At 39.9% G+C, this 22,647-nt stretch overlaps 1 protein-coding gene across 5 annotated transcripts in view; it reads left to right on the top strand.

Moving 5' to 3' along the window:
• The window catches only part of mocos (molybdenum cofactor sulfurase), a 156,390-nt gene that overhangs the window by 61,403 nt on the left and 72,340 nt on the right, over window positions 1–22,647 (top strand). For all 5 annotated transcript variants that reach the window (XM_069911833.1, XM_069911826.1, XM_069911856.1 and 2 more), the window contains exons 6-8: window positions 4,391–4,590; window positions 8,772–8,888; window positions 20,963–21,403. In XM_069911833.1, the coding sequence (XP_069767934.1) occupies window positions 4,391–4,590; window positions 8,772–8,888; window positions 20,963–21,403 (758 nt within the window). The remainder of the gene's footprint in view (window positions 1–4,390; window positions 4,591–8,771; window positions 8,889–20,962; window positions 21,404–22,647) is intronic.

Raw genomic sequence — 22,647 nt, 5'->3', positions numbered from 1 at the left:
TTATGGTTCTTTGGAAGATTTAAGAAATCAAATTATACATCATGAATGAGCTTCACTCTTTCTATCTTACTGATATCTCCTGCAGTTGGGTGACCAAAACTGCATGCAATACTTCAAATTTGGCCTCACCAATGTCTTATACAACTTTAGCGTAACATCCCAATTCCTCTACTCAATATTTTGATTTATGAAGGTCAATATGCCAAAAGCTCTCTTTACAATCCTTTCCACGTGATGCACTTGCAGGGAATTGTGTATTTGTATTTCCAGATATCTCTGTTCTACCACACTCCTCAGTGCCCTATCATTTTCTGTGTATGTCTTTTCTTGATTTGTCCTTCCAAAATGCAACACCTCACAATAATAATTTGGCACAGACTAGAAGGGTCAAAAGACCTGTTTGTTCTAATATTCTATGGTTCTTTGTATACTGAGTGACTGAACCATCCTGACTAACTTCCTATGTGATAGCTTGTCAGTGGCTTTACTAAAGTTCATGTAGACAACATCCACATCAACATCCACATCCACATCTTCATCAACTTTCCTGGCAATCTCCTAAAAAAAAAACTCAAGATTTATTAAACATCACCTATCATGTACAAAGCCATGTTGACTATCCCTAATCAGTGCCTGATTATCTAAATACTTGTATATATGATCTCTTAGAACACCTTCCAATAATTTACCCACTTCTAATGTCAGGCTTGCTGGCCTATAATTCCCTAGGTTATTTTTGGAACCTTTTTTAAACATAGGAACAATTGTATCTACCTCCAATCTACTTGTGGCTGAGGAGATTTTAAACACATCTGCCAGAGCCCCTGCAATTTCTGCACCAGCCTCCCTCTAGGTCCAAGTGATGACCTTGTCAGTCTCTGGGGACGTACCCACCTTTAATTGATTTAAGACACCTTTAATTGATTTAATCTATATAGATTCAAACTGCTTGTTTGCCTCACTCTCCTAGACTCTGCCAGTTTCCTGAGTAAATGAAGTTGCAAAAAACATTTAAGATCTCCTCCATCTGTTCTGGCTCCATGCATAGCCAATCACTCTGACCTTCAAGGGGACTAATTTTCTCCCTTACTATCCTGTAGAAGCTCTTAGAATTTTCCTTCACTGTCTTTTTTTAGCCTTCCTGATTTATCTCTTGTTTTTTTTCCTACATTTTTTATGTTCCTCAATTACCTAATTTGCCTGTTGATGCCTGGACCTTCTATGTACCTATATCTTTCTTACCCTGATCCCCAATATTCAAGATTCCCAATGCTTGTTAACTTTCCATTTAATCCTGTCAGGAACATAGAAACTCTACACTGTCAAAATTTTACCTTTGAAGGTCTTCCACATACCTCGCACATCCTTGCCCGAAAACAAATGATCCAAATTCCATCCATCCTTTCTTATTTCCTCAAAATTGGCCTTTCTCCAATTTAGCATCGCAACCCAAGGATCAGACTGAGATCCCCATAATTAACTTGAAAATAATGGAATTATGATCACGGGACCCAAAATGCTCCCCTACACATACTTCTTTCATGTGTCCTGTATCATTCCTCAATCGGAGATTTAGTATTGCTTTTCTCTAGTTGGTACCTCAGTATATTGATTAAGAAAACTTTCCTGAACATATTGGACAAACTTTAAGACATCCAGCCCTTTCACATTACGGGAGTCCCAGTATATATGTGGAAAGTTAAAATCACCTACCATCACAAATTTAAGAATCAGAATTTTGTTGTGTATGCACTTGATGTGGGCATTGTGATGGACAGCAGGGCAGGGTTATACACAGCATTCTTTCCCCCCATCCCCCATGCAATAAATGTTGAATGGGGCCCCTCTAACTACCATTACTACATCGGGCCCTTGACTACTAATGTGAATTAGGGTACATATAATGAGTGATTATAATGCAGAAAGGAACTTGATAATAATTATGGAACATAATCCTTAAAGTGCTGGGTGGTCTTCCTTCTCTCATGGACCACCCCAGGCTTGGTATGCTGTACCAGTATTTGCTCAAGTCTGTTCTGGGTAGGACCCATAGATAGTCAGGTCGATGGCAACTGCCGGCTTTCACTAGTCTCTGGGGTTCTATGTGCTAGGCTACTTGTCACAGTTACTGGGCTACCCGTCTCTGCCTCCCTTTCACTCGGCCCAAGGGGTTGGATTGCTGTGGCAGGCCCTGGCAGGTCTGTTTCTACCTTCTCCAGGTGTGGAGGTAGTTAATGGACTTCAGTGTCAGATTGATGGTGACTTTGTAATTGCCACAAATGTGAATCTCACCATTTGCTTTCCGTACAGGTACGATGGAAGCTTCCCAATCACTAATATTGGTTCTAATATGCCTTCATCTTTTAATCTATTTAACTCAGCTTTGATTTTTCCTTTCATTGCAAATGGAACTTTGATGAACTTTAGTTCCATATTCTCTTTTAATTGCAGTTTGGCTTGAACCCCTTTGATCTTTCCCAACCTTTGTTGGAAGACCATGGCGTGGTCGTCAAGGATTTGGTTGAGTTCAAGCTGGGTGTTGTCTTCGTGGTTTACAGTCAGTATTGAACCAATTTGCAGCCATTCGAGGGGAATGTTTTGTAATCAATTTCTTCCGAAAAGTGCTGGTCCCTGGGTATCTACGATGTAGAGATAGTGTTTTTGGTCGTTGTTGCTTGTATTGTACCTTGACTGTACATTTCCCAAACACTTTGACTTTGTCACCAGTAACAGATCTCAGTGTACTTCTGTTGTTTTCATCGGAAGGTGTGGTAGCAAGTGTTGCTTTAAATGTAATGGCATTAGAGACACTGCAGCCCCTGTGTTGAGTTCCATTTTCAGAGGTTCGTTGTTTATTTTTAGTTGAATATAAATTGCCGTGCTTTTTCCGTTTATCTCTCGGATGTGTAAGACTTCAGCTGTTGTTTTGTCATCCTCAGAGCTATTGCTATCCCTGTTGCGGTTTGACCTCGGTTGGGTGGTTATTATGATTTGGAGTCCACCTGCATTTTACTGTTTCTTTAATTGGCAGACAGAATCTTTGAAGAAACAGTTTGCTGGGTGATGGTTGTACTTCCCACAATGGAAGCACTGATGGTGGGAAAACCTCCTAACCAGAAGGTCTTGTTGGCCCACATCCAAATTTTTGTCTGCCATTTCCAAGCTGCAGGCAGTTCTATAAGCAATCTCGAGAATTACTTCCTTGTCCATTGCCAGAAATTTCTGCTTTGCCTGGTGATCTGCCAACCCCATCACTTGGGTTAGAAACTGCTCCAAATGACAGTGCTTGGACAGTTTACGCAATGCTGCCAGGTATTCACTTACTGCCTCCCCTGACATTTGTTTCCTTTCATAGAATCTTTGCCTTTCTGCCATAACCGGTGGTCTGGGGCTTGAGTGGTTCCCCAGTGCTGTGCATAACTCGGTGTATGAATTCGTCCCTGGGTCCTCCAGGGCCAGCAAGGTTTTAAGGAGATCGAATGTTTTGCTGCTCATTATACTGTGGCATAGGGCACATTTTTGGTTTACTGGGGTTTCATTAATATTATGGGCTACCAGTAATGGTTAAACCATTCTATATAATTACCCCATCTTTCACCTGATTTGTTGAATTCTCCGAACTTTCCCTCCACCACCTTGGTATGCTTTCACTTTGATCTTTTGGTTGGAACTCGTTGAGCTCGTTAGAATGCTATTGAGGTGTTTTAAGAATTATAACCAATTGTAATACATTTTCAAGACAGGATGGTGTGTGACTTAGAGGGGAATGTGCAGTTGTAATGTACGTGGGCAGCAAAACTATTCCTGTTTTAGTATTTATGTGGCTAGTCAATGGTAACTCCTCAAATATTGCATTTGGTGGGAACTAAGAGATGTTAGTGCCATTGAATAATTGGTTAGAATTTCTCTTGCTGATAAGGTATCTGACAGCACAGTTTGAACATTGTAATCATAGTGAAAACCAGTCAAATGTAATTCCTTTCCACCATGCTGAATGGGCATGGGATGACTGGACAATAAAGTGCCCTGTTGCATCTTTGGGTCATTTTTTTTTTCTCCACAGACATTTTTTTTTAAATTTGTGAATCAGTAAATTGATTTCTCTTGTTCTCTACATTCTTGTCGGTTACACGATGAGATATGTGAGATGACATATTTTTATTAAATAGCACCATTTTTAATGAAAAGTTTGGGAAAAAAGAAATAGGTGTTCCAAAATCGATAAAATGGCTGTTATTTTTGGTATCTCGTTATATTCATTAGTTGTAAATTATAATTGACTTAGGCGTTAATTAACAATTTCTTCAACCATTTTAAAATATGTACCCAGCTGTGTTTTGACAGTGTTGACTGTAACAATTTAATAATTATTTCTTCATTTTGTACTTAGGTGGAATGCAAAATATTATGCTACATACTTTTAGCCTTGCCCGCTATACCTACACAATGCTTTCTGGAATGCGTCATGCCAATGGAAGACCAGTTGTTTGGATTTATAGTGATAATGAATTTGAAACTCCAGATATTCAGGGACCTATCATTAATTTTAACATACTTAACGAAAATGGTGATATTGTCGGTTATGCAAAGGTACGTCGTGAAATCTGTTGTCACTTTTTAATCTTGTGATGAAAAATGATCATGTGACAGTGGCGTCACTAGGCTTGGTGTCACCCCTCCCCATGGACCTCCTCCTGTACCAGACCATACAGAATCCTGAGTAATGTTGATTATTCTGAGGTTACTCATAAATTGTGTATATCATTGACAATGCCAATTTATGGCAATGCCAGTGAGATAAACAACTAGCAAAATTAAAATTGCACCTGAAGGTACAATATCATACGCACAGCCTAAATGTATTTAAAAATACTAATTGCCACAATATTGTAGCTAAAATACCAGAAAATTTGACAAAAGCCACGACTATAAAAACACAATCAGCAACAAAAACAACAGCGCATGCTTGTAGCACGTGCAGAAGAAACCACGTGATTCAAAGTGTCGTTGTAATTGGGGAATAATGACAGCTCTGACTGGAGTGCAGTAGAAGGTTAAAAAAATAAATTAGCATAGACTTTTAGCCTTGTAGGTATATTAAGACATATAAGCTGGGCTTATGAAAAATGTTTTTGTTGTTGTAAACTAACTGCAGGGATATTTTTATTAAAATAATACATTTCTGCTGAAACACAGAACAAAAATTTTGTGGACTGTCATTTTGGTGTCACCCCCTCTGAAGATGTCATCTGATGTAGTCTACACCCCCCCCCCCCCAGTGACGCCAATGTCATGTGACAGTTTTATACTTTTTACAGTCAATCTAACCACGTGGATACAGTCATAGCTTCTTGTAAATAAGGATGCTATTCTCTTGGATATGCCTTGCAGTTCTGCAATTGGAATAGCTAGAAGTCTAGGTGTTGCAAGGACTGTCAGCACTATTTATTGCAAGTCACTTCTTTACAGTAAAAAGAATATCTATTTTGTGTATCTATTGTCTCTCTTAATTTAATTCAATTAGTTTACTATTGGAGTTTTCCTTGACCTGTTCAGCTGCAGTAAATGAGAATTTTGGGCAGTATTTATGGCGTTAAACTCATAATGACATATGGCATCATAAGTAAAATGTCAAGAAAGGTTATCCAAAAAGAGTTCAAACAGGGAAACTGTTGTGAATCAACTGTCTTTATAAAAGTGCTGGAGAAACTCAACAGGCCACCCAGTGTTCTTTATGGCAGATATACAGTATGTGACCAATGTTTTGGGCCTGAGTGCTATCCCTGCCCCTCCCATCACCTTTTTTATTCAGACACCTGCCTGAGTTTTGCTCGCACCTTGACGAAGAGCTCAGGCCCGAAACATTGGTTATCCAGATAAACTTACGATGTTTTACGATGTTCTGACATGTATTTCAAAGTTACGGTGATCAGAATCCATTTTGAATAAAGGTAAGTCAGGCTCCACCTGTGGTTGTTTTTTATTCTCTGAAGGAAATGCTAGCATCCAATCAGCACAAGCAGATCTCTTCCCACCACTGCCCCCCCCCCCCCCACCACCAAATGTCATAATTTCGGTGTTCCTCTTTGTGATGTCAAGGAAATCTGCTTTGGCAGACCCAATGCCGTCATTTGGATTGCTGTCGCCGGGGAGAGAGAGAGAGAGATTGAAGAGGGAGAGAGGGCAACAGCAATCTGCATATGCGTTCCAAATCACAACGTAGGTTGTGGGGTGTCGCTGCTGCCCCTAGTTACCTGGCGCCATCTCAGCCTCCTGGCAGCAGCAGGGACAACGATGGCCTCCCAACATCAGTGGGGACAATGGCCTCCTGGTAGGAGCAGATAGACATCAGTCTCGCGGCAGGAGTGAGGACATTGGCCTCCTGGCAGGGACAAGACAGAGCACTACCTGTACAGGTAGACCCTGACGTGATAATTTCTACTTGTGATGAGAGTTCTAGAACCAAACCCCATCGAAAGTCAGGGTCTACCTGTATATCTTTGCTATAAAGAACGCTGTATAGCCTGCTAAGTTTCTCCAGAATTTTTGCATATTAAACGACAATTAAAGCATCTGCAGACTTTCTTGTTTAACAGCTGTCTTTATAATTTAGGTTATGATAATATTGTTTTTCTTCTGCCTTTTAAACAATTAGGTTGTTGGCTTCCAGACTATAAAAAGGCTGTGTACACTTATAAATGAGTGAATACAACTAAATATCCCATCTAGAATCAATATCTAGAGGCTGCATTATTTGGAACCATGATGAAATGAACAACAATGTCAATCACCAATATTACAAAACCCAGGCCAATTATGGTTTTATTGCACCAGACACCATGAATCAATACTGATGGCATTGTGTGGTTCACTGTCAACATTTACCATGTTACTGCAATCTTTTCACACATGCATCCTGAACTTAGGGAGAGATATTTGAGTGAATTTGTCAGTATGCTTCACTACTTGACGCTACAGGAAATATATTTAATTAAGAGATACAGCATAGTAAGGTAGCATATAGAGAGATAATATTTCAGATTAATAAGACTGAGGGAATAATGTTTTAAATTGATAAATAAGGTTGATGGGTATTTAGAACGAATGGATTATCTATGATACAGTGGAAACTAAGAGAATGAGAGGGCATAGATGTTGTTGGTGTTGGCTGAGAGTGGGTGAAGGCTTGTTATTTGCAGCTGATTCATCAAGTGGAGAGAAATGAATGAAAATAAGAAAGAAAAGATATACAATGCTGAAACTGAGGGATTCCAATTTGGAATGCTGTTGCTCAAAATCTGAAGTTAAAAAAAAAAATGAATGAACCATCAAATTTCAAATTTATTGTCAGAATACAACAGGTCATTGAACATTCATTTTCTGCATTTGCATTTGGATTTCTTCCCTGTTGATCTTGGTGCAGACAGTGATAAACATGGTGAAAGGTTTCACCAGAACATTGCAATTATGAAAAAGTGGTATCAGGGCAACTGGAATCCATCAATGGTTTTGTATGCTTGAAGAAGACTTAAAATATGACATGAAATCACAAAAATAAGTTATATCTAAAAAATAGAAAATGAAAGAAACATTGTGAGCTGAACAGCAACCCAAAATCCATTAAAAAAAAACACCTAAAAGTGTTCAGGAAGAAAATTCTTCATTGTCCAACATGATTAGAAGTTTGTGTTGACCCTCCCCCCTCACTCTCTCTTGCCTGTGATTGTAGTAATATTTTCAATTTTTGAGTTGATTTATTTTGGGTGATTTTATATATTTTATTTGTAATTTTGAGTTTTTTAACTGTTAAAAATGAAGTAAAAATTTTTCAATGTTTCATTCATAAAAATTGTCCCAACTTTCTGAATTAAGAGATGAAAAGGCAGAAATAGGGATGCAAGAAGCTTGATGCACATTCACGAGAGTCTGGAGGTTGACATCTTTAGACATATCTTTCTTTGACAAATAATTTTCACATGTGGAGACTCCTCTTTGGGAAGGAACAGCAAACTTTTGGGCAGCAGTAATGTGGAAATGTTTGATTAAATCATAAAACAATATTTTTTGTAGTTTATTTTCCATTGAGAGGCACTATGAAATATGCATAGGTTGTCAATACTCGTGCAATATATTTAGGCACTCTTTCTTGGATGATTCTAGCATCTATAGACTCCAGTAGTCAAAAGGACAATAACTACAGGAACTTGCCTTTTGGAGTATAATTCTATCATCTGTAACAGGGCAATTTACATTGAGAGTAGAGTTGGAACAGGTAGTGATTATATTTATTTACTATCTTTTGAAAACTCGTCTCCTTTAATGTGCAGGTATATTGCAGCAGTGACCCTATATGAATAGTGATACAGAGTTGCATAAGAAATTGTCCATGTTTCGATATCTCTCCAATTTATTTGTTTGCTGGCTGCACTCAATTTCCTCACACCTCATCTCTTTCTTCTGCATAAAAGCTCCAAATACTCAAAACAGTTGTTTTCTTTTCTTTATAGGGCATGGCTCTTTCATTCTTTCCTTCCATCATCCCCAGTAATCTGAATTGCATTTATAATGAATTTTCCTTTTCTGTCTTAAGCAATTGTACTTAAATATTGTTGATGAAGTGACTTGAAGCTCCACTTTTTAGGTTATATTCCGACTGTTGGGAAGCTATATTAAAAGTGAAGCATATAGGTTAACAAGCCTAAAACATCATTACTTGTGACCTAGTTGAAAAATTTTTTTTTTCTAAACCTTGTGATTATTTATTGGTACAGGTGGACAAACTGGCAAATTTGCACAACATTTATCTGCGCACCGGCTGCTTTTGTAACTCAGGAGGCTGTCAGCAACACCTAAGAATCAGCAATGAAGATGTGAAAAACAATCTGAAGGTTAGCATTGAATGAATATTTCAGCAGATAATACAGGACTACATACACTTTGATGCTCATGAGCAAGGAATGTAATCGTGAAACAGGGTGGAAACATGGCAGAAGGTGTTTATATTTAATGCTTCTGCAGGAGCTCTACTAATGCTGCCAAAACAGCTTGCTTGATCTTCAGGAAACACTGTATTAATCTTTTAGACAATGTGCCGTAAATTCTTCAAAGGAAACTGAAGTATTGCAATGTGGGCTAGAAATAGGAAAGCACAAAATCATTCTGATTTCTCTCATTCAAACGAGTGCATTTTATGTGAATATTTCCTGGCCTTTTGCTTGTGTGCAGTAACTTTATACATCCACCTTCTCACTTGATCTGGGCATCAGTGGCAAGGCCAAAATGTACTCCTGTCCTTAGCTGACCACAACAGGATAGTTGTGAGAAATCACCTCTTAAGCTGTCGATAATCTTCTGGTGAAGGTATTACGATAATTCTTTAGGAGAAGATTTTTGAACCCAGCAAGATTACATTTACAATTCAGAATGATCTGGGTCTTGGTGGAGAGGCTGCAGTTTCCTCCTTGGTGTGAGGTCACAGATTTAGGAGCTGCGGTTGGATTAGCTTCCTGCCCAAGAAATAATCTCTCCTCTGCCAATTATGCAAAGCCTGTACCTAATTAAGACTAGTTGCTTTGCAAATTGCCACAAGTTTTGCTGTTTTACAACATATAAAAGCCAAGTATAAAGTATAAAGATGTATGAATTTAAAATGGAAGTCGATTAAAATCTGGGAATCTTTTCTATATTCCTTTGCTTGGCCACCCAAACCTCATTCATAAGTACCAAAGAAATAGGAACAGGATAGGACATCTGGTCCATCTGCCTGCTCTGCCATATCATGAGATCATGGCTGATCAGGCTTTGGACTAACCTCCACCTCCATGCCTTTTCCCCATAACCTTTAATTCCCTTACTCTGCAAAAATCTACTAAGCTTTGTCTTAAAGATGTTTAAGTTGACAGCCTCGACACCTTCGGCATGTCTGCTGCAATAACTGGGGCCTGCCAGTGGCCAATCATTTCAATTCCATGTCCCATTCCCACAGCCGCACATCTATTCACTGCCAGACTGAGACCACCTGCAAATTGGAGGAACAACATCTAATATTCTGTCTGGGCACTTGCCAACCAGATGGTATTAACGTCAACTTCTTCAGTTTCCATTGGGCACCTCCCCTGACTGTCTCTCTCTTTCCCTATCCTTTCCTCTAGCTCCCCACCCTATTCACTCTCCACTGAGAGAATGAACCCCCTCCCCTATCACTTACAAGCTTTTTTTTGTGCCCTCCCACCCACATCCACCAATGATGTCATCCCTGTTGGCCTGTGCTCCTCCCCTACTCCTCCTCCCATCCTCTCCCCACATTTTATTCAGACACCTTCCTGCTTTTTGCTCATTTCTTGACCAACGGTCAGGCCTGAACCATTGGTTATATATTTTTGCTTCCTATAGATGCTGTGTTACCAGCTGAGTTTCTCCCAGCACTTTTTGAATTAATCTAAAATCACAGCTCTGCAGACTTTCCTGTTTAACAACCTTGACTGCTTCCTTAAGTAGAGAATTTCACAGATTCACCAGTCTCTGGGAAAAGCAGTTCCTCCTCATCTCACTCCTAAATTAGTCCTCTGAATCTTGAGGTTATGTCCCCAAATTCTAGTCTCACCTACCAGTGGAAACAACTTTTCTGCCTGTATCTTAGCTATTTCTTTCAAAACTTTATACATTTCTACAAGATCCTCTCTCATTATTTTGAATTCCAGTGAGTATAGTCCCAGGTGTCCCAAAGAACATGGGGCATTATGGCACTGTGCAACCTACGATGTTGGGTAACCATTCTCCTGAACAATCCAATTTGTTCAAACCCCACGTCAATAACCTTCTATTTTTCATCAATCAATGTGCCAATCTAACACTTTTTTTGAATGCCTCTATTGTACCAGCCTCCACCACCATACCTAGCAATGTATTCCAGGAACCCAGAACTTCCTCTGACATCCTGAAACCTTAAACAGATGTCCTCTGTTACTTGCTATTTTCATGCTGGGAAAGAGGTGCTGACTGTCCACCCTGACCAAGCCCCTCATAATCTTATGTACCTCTATTAAGTCAGCCCTCATCCTTCATCACTCTAAAGAGAAAAGCCTCTGTTAATCTTACTTCATAAGACACGTTCTCCAATCCAGACAACATTTTGGTAAATCACCACTACACCTTCTCCAAAGCATCTACATCCTTCCTGTACTGAGGTGACCAGAACTGAACGTTATAACCCAAACTTGGTCAAGCCAGAGTTTTATAAATTTTCCACATTACCTCACAGCTCTTGAATTCAATCTCTGACAAATGAAGGCCAACACAACATACACCCTCTTAACCACCCTCTCAATTTGCACAATAAACGAAGGATCTATGGACCTGGACCGCTCAATCTCTTTAGGACCTTTCAAACTGCCGTGTAAAACGGGGTTAACCGGGCAAATTACCCGGTTAGCACCCCATTTACACAGCAGTCAGAAAGTGCCCGACTCGGTCTACCCTGTTGGAATCCAACTGGGTTGCTGACCTACCTCAGGGAACCCAATTAAACTTACCTGGGTCCCATCCACAGGGGATTTGAACAGGAAAAGGGCTGACCTGGTTACCCTGGTGACTTTAGCTCTTGCGCGCTGGCGTCACAGGGAAACCCCTAGCTGAAGTGTCTGCCATGATTGGGGGTAGAGAAGGATCACTGCCACAGGGCCTGGGATGGGGAGGGGGTGTGGAGAAGAGGTTGATGTGGTGGGGGGGGGGGGTAGTGGTGCCACAATCAGCGGGAGAGGAATCGCTGTCGCGATTGATGGGAGAGAGTGGGGGGCTGCGAACACCATTCTGGTTTCCAGTGACGGCTCATCATTCACAGCAGTGGGACGTTGCTGAATGGGAAGACGGTGGGGGCGTAATTGGCAGATGGGTGTTGTCGATTGATCGTGGGGATGGCGACTGACCGGGGATGGGGGGGAAGAGGGTGATTGACTGGGAAGGGGTGGTGATTGAAGGCCGGGATGGGGGCAGGGGAGACTGACTACCAATAGTTGCCGTGAGTGCATGATGTGTCACTTACCACATCATCGTGGGGGGTAGGATCCCTTTAAATCGCTGGGTTGGTGATTTAATAGATTGATTCCCCCTGCAATTTTCCCCAGTAATCGCACCCGGGTCCCAGGAGGGCTACCCAGTTGCTGCAGTTTTAAAGAGGCTTCTGTTCCTCCATACCATTAAGAATTCTGCCATTACCCACACATTCCACCTTCAAGATCAATCTTTCAATGTGCATCACTTCACACTTTACCGGATTTAACTCCATTTGTCACTTCTCTGCCCAAATCTGTATTGTGTTGAAATCCTGTTGTAACCTTTGACAACCTTCTCTCTATCCATAACACTTCCAAATTTTGTATCACCTGCAAACTTAGTGACCCATCCTTCCACCTATTCATCCATTTATAAAAATTACAAAGAGCAAAGGGTCCCACAACAGATATTTGCAGAACGCCACTAGTCACTGACCTCCAGATAAAATGCATTCCATCTGCGACTACCCTCTGCTTTCTGCAGGCAAGCCAATTCCAAATCAAAGCAGCCAAGGTTCCTTGGATCCCATGCCTCATGGGTTTCTGAATGAAACCATGCCTCATGGGTTTCTGAATGAAACCATGCCTCATGGGTTTCATCAAGCACTTTACTATAATCCACATGCAGCACATCTACTGCCCTACCATCAATTTTCTTGTCATCTCCTTGGAAAAACTCAGTTAGTCTCATGAGATATGACCTGCCTCTCACAAAGCCGTGCTAACTATCCCTGAGAAAACAATGCTTCTCTAAATGCTCGTAATCCTGTCCCAAAGAATTCTCTCCAGTAGTTTGTCCACCACTCTGTAAGACTCACTGGTCTATAATTCCCAGAATTCTCCCTCTTTCTTAAACAAGGAAACTACATTTGCCATTCTCCAGTACCTCTCTTGTGGCCAAGGAGGTGGCAAAGATCATGGCGAACAATCCAGTGATCTCTTTCCTCGCTTCTTGTAATAACCTGGGGTAAATCCCTTCTGGTCAAAGGAACTTAACTATCCGAATATTTTGACGAAGATCCAGCACTACCTCTTTATAGAGACCAACATGGTCTAGCACATTAGCCTCAAGGCTCAATCTTTCCTCACAGGTAACTCCCTCACATCTGGAATAAACCTGGGGAAAAACACAGGATTCTGTAGACACCATGGTTCAGTGAAAAAACACACAAATGCTAGAGAAACTCAGCAGTACCTTTATGTAGCAAAGTAAAGATACATCACCAACGTTTCAGGCTTGAGCCCTTCATCAATGTGTGGGGGGACATGAGAGATGTCCAAACAAAAGTGGGAAGAAAGAGGTGGGGTGGTGAGGGTGGGAAAAGATAGGTGGGGGGGGGGTGGTCACCACAGGGGGGAGGGAGTCTAGGCTAGATGGAGAGAGAAAGAAGGTAGGAACTGGAATAGCTAGTTAAGGGGGGTGGGGGAAGGGGGAAAAAAAAAGCAAGCTGATTAGTGGAATGCAGTGAACTCACTGTTCATACCCTGGGGTTGGAGAGTGCCCAGACGAAAAATAAAGTGTTGTTCCTCCAATCTGTGGGAGGTCAGGGTGAAAGGCCATGGACAGACATGTGAGCTTAGCGTGTGACTCAGAATTGAAATGGTTGGCCACAGGGAAGTCGGTTTTGTTGTGGATGGAGAGGAGGTGCTGGACGAAGTGATCTCCTAATCTGCGATCGGTCTTTCCGATGTAGAGGAGGCCACAGAGGGCGCATCGTATGCAGTAAATGAGTTCTTTGGAGGTACAAGTGAAGTGTTGCTTCACCTGAAAGGTCTGTTTGGTACCTCAGACTGTGGTGAGGGAGGAGGTGTGGGTGCAGATATTACACCTTCTATGACCACCGTGGAAGGTGCCGGGGGGGTGGGGGGTTGTGTGGGGAGGGAAGAGCATACAAGGGAGTCACGGAGGGAGCAGTCCCTACGGAAGGTTGAGAGAGGAGGAGAAGGAAAAATGTGTCCAGTTGTGGAGTCCTGTAGTAAGTACCAGAAATTCCGGCAGATAATGTGTTGGATGCAGAAGCTGGTGGGGTGATAGATTTGGACGAGGGGGATTCTGTGTTTATTGTTTCTGGGGTGGGGGGGCTAGGGCAGATGAGCGGGGAATGGAGGAGATACAGGTGAGAGCCAAGTTAATAGTGGTGGAGTGGAAGCCACTTTTGTGGAAGAAGGCAGACATTTTAGAGCCTCTGGACTGGAAGACCACATCTTGGAAGCAGATGCAGCGGAGACAGAGAAATTGAGAGAAGGGAATGGAGTCCTTGCAGGGCACGGTGTGAGGACAAGTAGTCCAGGTAGTTATGGGAGTTAGAGGGTTTGTAATAAATGTCAATGGAGAGTCTGGAATAAAACTGTTGAACTTCCTCTGCAGTGCCTATAAAGTAAGTGCAGGAGTAAGGAGATGAGAACTGTACACAGGCCTCCAGGTGCAGCCTCACCAGTACCCTGTAGAGTCGTAGCAGAAGCTCCCTGCTCAAAAATGTAATCACTCTAGCAATTTCCTTTCTCTTTTTGATTACTTGTTACACCTGCAAACGAACCTTTAGCAATTGATGCACAAGCACCCAAAATTTTGAGGGGTACAGATAGGGTAAATGCAAACAGGATTTTTCTTCTGAGGCTGGGTGAGACATGGGTTATGGGTGAAAGGAGAAATATAGATTTCTTTATTATTGTGTAACTTGTTTCTAATGCACAAAATTGCTTTTAGTCTGCCATAAAGCAGACAGATTTGCCATCAGCAGAAATTGCCGGGTGCCTCATAGTCAGAGAAAACGATGCAAAAGAGTGTCCCTCCAGAGTCACCGAACATCTGTAGATTCACCTCCAGCTCTCTTGCAGCCTCCACAGCCAAACAGACTCCAGTCCAAACCATTGACAACCGAGCTCAAAATCCAAACCTCCGACATGATTAAAAACTCTTCAGAGCTCTTGGCGCCCCCTTGCAACCAGGTTCCAATACCTGGTATCCCTTCAGCCAGTCTCCAGCCAATCCAGCAGTCCACAGCCTGGTGTGAATCCTTTGACCGCAGTCTCCAGTAGCCTGCAACCTGCGTGGGTTTCTTGCCTCAAATAGCTAACAGCCCACTGCCTCTGTGTTCCTCAGCCCCAGAGCCCCTTAATAGTCCACTGCCATGGTCACCATCCTGTGGGTCATGTCCTGCTCTGCTTCTCCTCAAATAGGGGGGGGGTCAGAGGGTGGTCTCCCTGTTTTCTGGTGCCCTGTGTCACTCCTCTGTAACCCCTCATGAATGCTGCCAATCATAGGTGCCATCATGTTGGGTCCAGACCCTGAGGTCACAGGATTTTAAATAAAACTACTGTTGGCTCCTTTAAACAGCCTGTACAGTGCCGATGACAGTCAGACTGGCAGTTGGACCCCATGGGGGAGCTTTGTGTGTCCAGTCCCCGCTCTCCGTTGGTCTACACCTTCAGCAGCGCTGCCTTTACAGAAGCTCCAACAGCACCGGCATTTTCTGTTATATGGGAACATGAAGGGAATTTCTTAACTCGGGTGGTGGGGGGGAGGAGTGCAGTGTATGGAATGAGCTATCAGTGGTGGTGGTGGATGTGGGTTTGATTACAATATTTAAGGGAAAATGGGATAGATACATGGATGGGAGGGGAATGGAGCACTATGGTCGAATGCATATTGATGGGATAAGGCAGAATGAATAGTTTGGAGAAATTGATAGGTGAAAGTGCCTGTTTGTGCTCTAGTATTCAATGGTTCTAAGCGTTTCCATATTTCTCTTCATATTTTGCAAGCTTTCACCATTTAAGTAGTAATTCGCTTTTCTAGTTTTTCTTTCAAAAAGGATGACCTCATTTACTCGCATTGTACTTTATTTGCCAGACCCTCACCCACTCGCTATATCTGTGTATCCTCTGCACAATTTTCTCTTCCACTCAATTTCATGCTATCAGAAAACTTATGTGCTACACTTGGTCCCCTTTCCAAATAATTGATGGACAGGTGCAGGACCACCACCGACCCGTCCACTCACCATTGATTATCCACCAGGCACCCATTTATTCCAATGCTCTGCTTTTCATTGGTTCACTATCCTCTTTGCTTTTGATACTTTTGCCCCACTCCATGTGTCATATGTGACAACTTATTGAACACATTCTGGAAATCAAAGTACACCACTTGTTCCCCTCTACAACTAAATTTGTTATATAATTTAATTTTTTTTTTAAATTTAGACTTGAGCTGCTTGGTATTTTCAGTTTTAGTTCTATTTCCAGCATTTTCCAGTACTTTACTTTGTTTTTTTTAGTTCTCATCAACTCTTTTTGAGTTCTCATCTATTTTAGGTTCTTCAGGGGGAAAAAAAATAGATTTCATAATCATTTTCATCCTGTAAATAATAAGTTATTTACATGAATTCAATGTGATTAGTGCTGACAAAAGGATATCCTCAAAGAATTCTAGTAAATTTGTCCAACATGACCTTCCCTTCCTGAATCCATGCCATGTTACCTGAGGGAACAATTTCTATCCAGTTCCTCTCGTTCTTCCTTAATTTTTGCATCAATCATTTTTGTGGCAACAGACATTAAGCTAACTGCCTTTTGCCAATGTTATTTTTTTTTAAAAACAGTGACGTAACATTCATGGTCTTCTAATCTGCTGAGTCCAGAGAACAAAGAATTTTGGTAAATTATCACAAACACCTCTACAATAACTGCTGCAGCCTCCTTCAGTATGCTGAGACACATTCCATCAGGTCCAAGGGACTTGCCTGAGGTTTAAGCTCACTTATTTGCATAACACTACCTCATTAGTGATCATGCCGAGATCCACATTTCCCAATAACATCCATAACTGATTTTCTTTTTTTTTTTGGCATGTCAGATGTGTCCTTCACCATGCAGACTGCCACAAAATAGTCATTCAAAACCTCAACTACATTCCCAATATTCATTTCCCCTTTTCATCTTCCACAGGATCTACATTCACTTCAGCCATCATTTACTGCATTTTGTTATAAAAACATTTACTATCTGTTCTTTTTTTATTCTTTGTGGCAGTTTAGTTTAATAATCCGTTTTCCATTTCTTTTTTTTTAAACTTTATTTAAAATTTTATGACATGAATAAAATAAAAATTACATTTAAAGAAATAATAAAAAATAAGATAATAAAAATTAGAATACTACATCATTAAACTACACAAATTAACCCCCCCCATAATTATAACACAACATTAATCATCTAATTTAAAATTAGTCCAACCCTCCCCCCCAAAATAAGAGTGAAGAATTAATTAACAATGTTGTAAATAAAATAGAAAAAACCCCACTTACAAAAAAAAGGATAAAACTTAACAACAAAAAAAACTACTAACAACAAAAAAATATCAATACTAAAATAATACCTTTAAACATATATTTAAATCAAACATAATACATGTATTTAACAAATGAAATCCACTTTAAAACAAAGTTCAAATATTAAAATCATATATCAACCATATATCTGTTATACAAAAAATCATAATTAATAATACATAAATACAGAATTTCCATTAATACTAAGTTTCCTTTATAATTCGAGAGAACAAAAACATCCCTTAGAAAAACAATCAGATAAACTTTTTATTCCCTTCACCTCCCCTTATATAAAAAAAGAAAAAAGTTCAAACTGTTATAAAATTCTCCATATTCTTCATTTATAACATCTTCAAAATTCTCTATCGAAATTAACTTAATTTTATTAAACTCTTCTCCCTCAATGTATTTGTACTTAATTTTCTTCTTTTTCTTCTTATCACCTTTCCCCTCATCTTCCTCTTCATCTAATTCAACATCCTCAATTTTTGACTTATTAACTTCTGTGACATCATCCTCTTAAAAAAGAAAGAAAAAAGAGAAAAAAAAACCCAAAAAAAAGAGAAAAAAAAGAGAGAAAAAAATCCTCCTAATTCCCTCTCAATTACAATCAGAAAACAAAAAGAGTTTAAAAAAAAATTATTTATTTTAAAAAAATTAAAAAAAACCTTCACTTCTTAACCCAAAAATTAAAAAGAAAAAAAAACAGGTCGGAGGTCACAACTACCTCCTCCTGTTTAAACTGCCCAAAGCAGTAACTCCCCCAAAATATTGGGTATGAGATAACTCACAGGTAGTTGATGACTTCTGGAAACTAGTGCCCACCCAGTTCCCTCTCCCAACTCCCATTTCATTAAACTATCATCATTATTTAAACTATTTAAACTCTTCTCAAAAAAAAGATAAAAGATTTATTTTTTTAAATCAACGTTACCACTTCAGTCACCATTGCTTCCATTTCTTTTAAAAAACTGGATCCCACCTTACATCTCTACTCTCTTTGGAGACCTTGAAGGACTACATCGTTCCTGAAACTGCATGATTGGTAGAGACTGAGCAAAGTCCATAACCTCTTTAGGATTGTCAAAGAACTTTGGCTAATTTCCATCCTAAAAAATCTTCAGTACCGCAGAATACCTGAATGTTGCCTTATGTCTTTTTTTCCACAACCGTTCTTTCACAGAATTAAATTCGCGTCGTTGAAACATAATTTCTTGACTCAAATCTTGATAGAAGAAAACAGGATTATTCTGAACCATCAAAGGAGATCTATTTTGCTGGGCATTTCTAATTGCCGTACGTAAAATTGTCTCTCTGTCACAATAGTTTAAACAACGGATTCTGTCCTGAAAAAGATTTTCTTCTTAAAACTCTATAAGCACGTTCCAGTATTAAACCTTCAGGGAATTTATCCTGTCCTAACACTCATGGAATCCATTCAGTAAAAAATTTTCTTGTATCTGGTCCTTCTATGCCTTCTGGCAAACCAACAATTTTCACGTTGTTCCGTCTAGATTGATTCTCCAAATAATCAACCTTTTTTGCTAAATTTTTATTTTGGATCTGCAATGTTTCAATTATTCTATTTTCATCTTGCAGTTGATCCTGTGCATCGACTAATCCTTGATCACACATTTCAAATCTTTCAATGGTTTCAAGCTTAAAAGCTCCATTAATGACTTCCATCATCGCATTAATCTTGGAAATAAACAGGTTCACAAAATTAGCTAAGTGACTCGATACAGAATATATCATCTTCAAGATCCTTAACAGACATTTCAACAGAAGTAGATTCAGGCATAATGGGGTCTTGCTGTTCCTTAGAGACCACGGGATCTTCTGTCCCTTCCCTTAATTTAGTATCTTTTCTAGCAGTTTGACTTCGTATAAAAATCCCTCTCAAAGTCCCCCCAGCAATGCCAGGAGACTGAAGATCAGGGTTATCTTTAAGCCAAATCTCTTTAATCATCTTCACTGCACTGAATCGATGTCTGGAAAAACCGTTGTAATTGAAGATGCATTTTGCAGCGCCACCACTGTAGCAGTCGAATGACAACTCTTTAACTCTCCAGCTGGTGGCGCTCCAGCTGATTCAACTGTCAAAGCCTCAGCAACAACACCCACATTGGCCACCGTGCGAAACACTGGCACCCGTCCAGCCCCTTGTTCTGAAAGCTGTTGAGTGCGACCTTCAGAGAGCCTCACCGGCTTAAAATGAAGCTTCAATGCCGAACTTAGCATGTCCTCCTCTGGATCCATTCTACGCTGAGTCCTGGCTTCTTGTAAACAAGTAGGCTCAGACAATTTCGGAAAATGTAGTTTTTTAACAGTCTGTTGATGTTTTCTTTTACCCTTTTTTTTGCATATAAACCATTAGGCACTAATCCAACACCTCTTATTATTTATAAACTTTTAAAAGAACTTTAACGGGCACTTAAAGACAAAACAATAAATCAGAGTCAGGAGAGGTCTGGAAGGCATGTCTGTTCCCTACGCCATCTTGCCACGGCCCCCGTTTTCCATTTCTTTGTTGCTTGCTTCTTAGTTGCCTTTTAAGTTTTCCCAATCTTCCATTTTCCCACAGCTCTTGGCAACTTATCTGAGAGAGCATCCCAGAACCCAGATCCGAGACGGCATCCCGGAACCCAGATCCGAGATGGCATCCCGGAACCCAGATCCGAGATGGCATCCCGGAACCCAGATCCGAGATGGCATCTTCCCTTTGGAGGTTCAGTAACATGCAGATCAACAATGCTATCACAAGTGCACTTCATGAAATCCTCAAGACTGTCTTGGCCATCCTGATTTACTGAATGTGCAAGTAAAAAGTCACCCATGACAACTGCCAATCCATTCTTACATGCATCAGATTTATTAGTTTCTTGGTCGTGCTACTGTAATGTGACTATTTGTTGTGATCGAGACATATCCCACCAGTAAATTTTTTTCACTTTATAACTCCTTATCTCTACTCAGAAATTCTTATTCTCAGCAGTGCAAATGGTCCAAAGTGAAGTACAGCCCCAGTGCATTCATGCAGTCTGTCAGGATCTGCAGTTGAACATCCTTCTCACACATTGACAGCAACCCTGAGATCCCACATTGCCCAGGAGGAGCATGATCAAAGCTTTGAGAAAAAGTCTAATTAGCTGTGAAAGTTAAAGAAAGAACCTTACCTTAGTGTTGCTTGCTCTCTTCGGTGAAACCCTCACTTGGACAACCAGCAGCACTGACAATCCACCAGCTCCTCTCAAAATAGCTGCTGAAATACTTAGACTCTTATTTTTTACGACACAGGACATGCATAAAAATAAGCATACGATATGAGAAGAAAATTGAATTATGCTGCTTCTTGTGTTCCATTTGTAACCACTTCCTTCACATTGTAGATCTCTGTCTATGTGGATGCACTAACTCCTCTGGAATGAGATTCAAGTCCTCAGAGACAAACGTGCCATCACTGAACCATTATCAATGAAAATAATATAGTGCCTTCTGATAGTTAAATTAACTCAAGTTAGCATTCATCGATAAAAATTGTTTCACAGAATACTAATTGCTTAACATTATTTTGAACAGGCAGGCCATATCTGTGGAGATACTTTGGACATGATTGATGGGCGCCCCACTGGTTCAGTCCGAATATCCTTCGGCTACATGTCAACATTTGATGATGCGCAGACATTTTTAAAATTTATTATAGATTGTTTTGTTAAGCAGCCACTTTGCTTTGACAAGGACATCCTGTCTAAACTAAACTTGTGTGGGACAATTGAAGAGAAAGGCGAATCATGGTCAGAGAATTTCACCAATGAAAACGTCCCAGTAAATGAAATCTCTTCTGAAATTGCTGTAACACGTTCTCTCGAAGTTGAAGTTCCTTTTTATCAGCATTTTTCAGACAACCCATCAGAGAGGAATGAAAACCCAGGAACTTCCACAATAATCTCCAGTGGCAATGAGTTTGTGACACTCACAAACATCTACTTGTATCCAATCAAGTCCTGTGCTCCGATTGAGGTGGGTATAGATTTACTTTTTAAGTAAGTTGTGCTTTGGTATTGTCTTGATGGGTGTTTGTCAGTGGTGTTGTTTTACTCGTGCTTATTATTCAAACTTAGAGTTTGACAAATTATTGTGTCCATCAGAACCATTCACAATCTTGTCATGAAAGACTCAGAGGTTCCTCTGAAGGACAGTCATTCTTATTTGACCCATTTTTTGCTCTGCTTGGCATTATTCCTCAGTGTGCTCACACATTGGGATCTCGTGCCAAGCAGATTTTCCCATTCTATCTGCATATTGAAATCCCCCATGACGGCCATTATCTATCTATCTATAATATATATATAATAAAAATAACATTTGAGTTTGTGGAAATTTAATTCCCATAACCCGTTTTAAATAAACTGACAAATTTGACCAAAAGGGTCTCACTTTGGAGCAAGACCAAGTGGAATGTAAAAATATACCTACCTCCTGACCACATCTAAAACATTGATCGGATAAATGACTTCAATTTGTTTAGCTTTTGTGGAGTAAATTATAATTGATGTAAGAAATTATATTTCACTAATCTATATCTAACATTATTAGTATTTGTCATACTTTCCCGGCATGACTCTGACCAATATGTTTCATCAATATTAACATATAAATCGATCTCCCAATGTTGTCTAGACCTATGAATCCCCTTTTTAACAATTCCCTTCTGCAATAAAGTATACATAACTGAAATAAATTTCTTAATATATCTGCTATGTATCAATATTTCTACATCACCACATTTCAGTAATAACATTGTTGGACCCAGTTTATCTCTTATCCCGTAATTGATAGTAAAAGGGTAAAATTTTGTATCTCATATTTATTTTCTTCCTGCTTAGCATTCTACATATATAATTCCTTTCCAAAACCAAATATAAGAAATTGATTATCCATTGAAAATGGATTCAGAGGCCCTCCTCGTTCCAATTCCATCATTTACTTTATTCCAAATATTAATCAAATGTTTCAACAAGGGTGCTTCCCTTTCCCCAAATAATAACTTTGCTTCCCATTTATATACAAGATCTTCAGGTTTCCTCTTTCCTATTTTGTCAATTTCTATTTTAATCCATGCTGGTTTTTCTTTTTCATCAAAAATGGAAGTTAAAAATCTCAATTGAGTCATTTTTAAAATTTGGTAATTGCAAACCTCCTAACTCAAATTTCCAAGTCAATTTATCTAAAAAAAACTCTTGACATCATGCCCTTCCAAAGAA

Source organism: Narcine bancroftii, chromosome 1 (assembly GCF_036971445.1).
Source record: "Narcine bancroftii isolate sNarBan1 chromosome 1, sNarBan1.hap1, whole genome shotgun sequence".
Classification (NCBI taxonomy): domain Eukaryota; kingdom Metazoa; phylum Chordata; class Chondrichthyes; order Torpediniformes; family Narcinidae; genus Narcine; species Narcine bancroftii.
Note: the sequence above shows the minus strand (reverse complement) of the source record. Positions and strands in the feature narration are given on the sequence as shown.